Source organism: Aythya marila (assembly GCF_965140915.1).
Source record: "Aythya marila genome assembly, contig: HAP1_HAP1_SCAFFOLD_158, whole genome shotgun sequence".
Taxonomy (NCBI): Eukaryota; Metazoa; Chordata; class Aves; order Anseriformes; family Anatidae; genus Aythya; species Aythya marila.
In genome coordinates this window covers 1,577,849-1,581,987 of record NW_028136675.1, presented here as the reverse complement: position 1 = coordinate 1,581,987, position 4,139 = coordinate 1,577,849, and the positions used below count along the sequence as shown (strand labels likewise).

Below are 4,139 nucleotides of genomic sequence, written 5' to 3'. Positions count from 1 at the left end.
TACTGGAGCATGCGTATCAGTCTCTGGTGGTCCCCCTGGGGGTCTCCGAGGGTCTTTCATGCTGAAGGCTCATAGTCTTCCTCTCAGTTTTTTTTTCTTGTCCTTCCCCTTTGTACTCCTTGGCAGCATGTCAAAAGCTTACGCAGTGTTCCCTGCAAGTTTTGTCTTCTAGCTGTCCTTCAGCTTCTTTCTTCTCCTTAATCTCCTGGCCAGATACCAGGGGCTTGCATAGTGTCCCATTCAGAAGCCATAACAGTTACTAGTTGTTAGCAGTTGTTCTGAAAACCCTAGACATCAGAGACTTCAAACAAAGAACACACAAATACAAATAGCTCTCTATTGACACTTCACGAATTGTTAAAACATTCCTCACAGGCCATTCACAGAGACACTCCAGTCACATCTATAGCAGTGCTAAATCAATCACAAAGGAGGCAAAAAAGCTGTAACTGTTAGGAATCAGAGTTCGGAATCAGTAACAAAAGCAAATAGGCTCATGGATTTGAGGAATATTTCTGAAGATTTGATAAATTGACTATAATGAGGGGGAGACTGGACACGGGGAGGAAAGGGAAGAAACCACTTCTGTGGAAGAATTAAATTGCCAGTGCAGGACCCAGAGACAGACAGAACTGCTCTCTATTGACGCGAATCAGATGAACATATCTCACAGTTTCCTTTTGTTTTATCATTAATGGCCTGAGCAAAAAGTTGTTTTCCATTTTTTTATTTTTTATTTTTTTATTTTTTTTAATAAGCCCCCGTTTAAGCACTGAAATGTTTCAATGAAGTCACTCCAGACCCTTCTATTCTCCAGGCTGAACAGCCCCAGCTCTCTCAGCCTTTCTTCACAGGAGATGTGCTGCAGCCCTCTGATCAACTTTGTGGACCTCTGGACACACTCTAATAGATAAACATCCTTCTTGTGCTGGGGACCCTGCACTCCAAATGAGGCCTTACAAGGGCAACCAGAGGGGCACAATCACCTCCCTTGACCTGCTGGCTACTCCTCTGCTGATGCAGCCTGGGGTGCAGTTGGCCTTCTGGGCTGCAAGTGCACGCTGCTGGCTTATGTCATACCTTCTGTCCACCAGAACCCCCAAGTCCTTCCCTGCAGGGCTTCTCTCAATGAGTTCTCCCCATCTGTACCCATGTATGGGATCGCCCTGACCCAGGTGCAGCACCTTGCACTTGGACTTGTTGAACCTCATTATGTTAACATTGGGCCCACTTCCCAAGCTTGTCTAGGTCCTTTTGGATGGCATCCCTTCCTTCTGTTGTATCAACTGCAACACTCAGCTTGGTGTCATCTGCAAACTTGCTGAGAGTGCACTTGATCCCACTATCTATGTCACTGATAAAAATACTAAACTGTACTGGTCCCAAGACAGACCCCTGAGGGGCACCACTTGTCACTGGCCGTAGAGCCATTGAGAGCAATTCCACAGAGCAACGTTCTCCACCTGAATATAATGCAGTTTCCTCCAGATGAAACAAATTCTTCAGCCTGTTCCTGACCTCAGCTGTGGAAGAAGAGACCAACCTCCAGGCACAAGCACTGAGGAAATCCTCTTTTATTACGGAGATATGACAGAGCTGTGCCATAGCACCAGATATATGTACATGGGCCTCTGGGTACGACAGAGTGTGTTCAGACCTCTGCAGAGGTGGAGTGCATGCAGAAATTCCTGGACAAACAAGATCATCTCAGCCAAAAAGATCAAAGACCAGGAGTTTCCTGAGATCAATTGGAAATCCCTTGTGAAGGACTTTGGCAGATTATGGCTTCTGAAGTACTGCTTACTGAGTCAGCTTCTTCAGTACATCCTTGAGATCCTGGTTCCTCATGCTGTAGATGAGGGGGTTCACTGCTGGAGGCACCACTGAGTACAGAACTGTCACAACTACATCCAGGGATGGGGAGGAGATGGAGGGGGGCTTCAGGTAGGCAAACATGCCAGTGCTGGAAAAGATGGAGACAACAGCCAGATGAGGGAGGCACGTGGAAAAGGCTTTGTGCCGGCCCTGCTGCGAGGGGATCCTGAGCACTGCTCTGATTATCTGCATGTATGAGAAAAGAATGAAAACAAAACAGCTGAGTACTAAACAGACACTAACCACAAGAAGCCCAGCTTCTCTGAGGTAGGCATCTGAGCAGGAGAGCTTGAGGATCTGGGAAATTTCACAGAAGAACTGGTCCAGGGCATTGCCTTGGCAGAGGGGGAGGGAAAAGGTATTGGCAGTATGCAGGACAGAGTTGAGCAAACCACTGCCCCAGGCAGCTGCTACCATGTTGACACAAGCTCTGCTGTCCATGAATGTCCAATAGTGCAGAGGTTTACAGATGGCAATGTAGCGGTCATAAGCCATGATGGTGAGAAGAGAATATTCTGCTCCAAGCATGAAGAAGAGAAAAAAGACCTGGGTAGCACAACCTGAGTAGGAGATGGCTGTTGTCTTCCTCAGGGAATTGGCCATGGCTTTGGGGACAGTGGTGGTAATAGTGCCCAGGTCAATGAGAGAGAGGTTGAGGAGGAAGAAGTACATGGGGGTGTGGAGGCGGTGGTCGCAGGCTATGGCTGTGAGGATGAGGCCGTTGCCCAGGAGGGCAGCCAGGTAGATGCCCAGGAAGAGCCCGAAGTGCAGGAGCTGCAGCTTGCGCGTGTCTGCAAATGTCAGGAGGAGGAACTCAGTGGGGAAGCTGCTGTTGGACATCTTCTTCCTGTGGGCATGGTTGTCTGTCCATGGAGGAAAACACACAAACCGTCAGGACAGGGTCTCTGAGCAGAATCGACTCTGTTTCTCACAGATTCCTTACACACTCAGTTCCATTTTCCCCTGCTCAGGATGGCATACTTACAGCTCCCTGGCTGGTGCTCTGTTCTGTTTTGTTTGAGTGAACTGTGAGGAACACAATTCCCTGCCTGAGGGCTCCTTCACAGGACACTCAGCTTACCCCAACCCTGCTGCCCCAAAGAGCTGACATACCCAATGGCCCCAGCATAAGAGAAAGGAAGCAACACAGAGAGGTAGAGGGAAAAGGAGAAGCAGCATGACCGAGAAAGGGGAGGGATAGATGAGCAAGCAGGAAGGGGTCACTCTGCCCAGCCGTGCCTGCTGCCTACCAGGCAGCACCATGACAGAACAGTGGCTCTCAGCCCTTTGCAGGACAGTGGGACAGGGCACAGAACTGGAGAGGCAGACCTTCCTTCTTCTGGGGCTCTGGCTACCCAGGAGGCAGCTCCTGCCCAGGACCCCCCAGCCCAGAGGGCAGAGGCTCTGCTGGGTGGGAGAGGAGAGCTGAGGCGGGTTGCTCAGGGATGGAACCTGCACTGCAGGGGATGGTAGGAGGTGCCTGTCTATCCTCTGCAGCAGGGTTTCACTTTGCAGTTCCTTTTCTCCCTGCCCATTTCTGCTGCCTGCAGGAGTCCCTTCCAGGAGCTCCTTTTCTGTCCCCATGTCTGTGCCCTTCCAGTGCTCACACACCCCATCCCACCTGCTGTCTGCTCAGCTCTGTCCTGCACCTTTTCAGTGTGTGTAGGTGCTGAAGGGCAGGCCACACAAGCCCTGATGAAACTGGGAAGGTGATGCTGCTGCATTATGAAGGACTGAGGATGCCGAATGCACTTTCTGAGGTTCCTCATAAAAATTGAGGTAACGGAAACTCAAAATCTTCTGTACTCCGTAAAGCTCTGTTTCCATTCCTATCCTGACGAACCAAAGAAACCTGAAAGCACAGCATCAGGAAAGCCCAGACCACATCAGGCAACCACAGACTGGACCTTCTGTCTGAAAAGTCCCTCTGATATGGCCTGGGGGTGCTGTGGAGCTGTGAGCATCCTGCCTCAGGCATCAGCAGGACCCTGCCCTGCCCTGCCCTGCCCTGCCCTGCCCTGCCAGGAGGCTCCTTCCATCCACAGCTGCACCCTGGGCAGCTCCCCAGGCAGGCTGAGTGCTGAGCCTGGCAGGCAGCAGAGGCCCTGCCCTGGCACACAGGCCCTGGGGCACAGCAGGGACCCTGTTCTGCACCACAGCCCTGGGCACCTCTGCCTGCACACCCAACAGCCAGCCCTGAAAGAAGAAACTCTCAAGTCCTCTCCTTCTGACAGTTTTCACAGGTAAACCCTGCTCTGGACCTT

At 51.2% G+C, this 4,139-nt stretch overlaps 1 protein-coding gene across 1 annotated transcript; it reads right to left on the bottom strand.

The window, feature by feature from the left end:
• Positions 1-1,800: 1,800 nt before the first annotated feature.
• Positions 1,801-2,715, bottom strand: LOC309891602 (olfactory receptor 14A16-like; the record flags this gene model as incomplete). The annotated part of the gene is made up of 1 exon (XM_082785953.1): positions 1,801-2,715. The coding sequence occupies one exon, from the start codon at positions 2,713-2,715 to the stop codon at positions 1,801-1,803; it is 915 nt and encodes a 304-aa protein (XP_082642079.1).
• Positions 2,716-4,139: the final 1,424 nt, after the last annotated feature.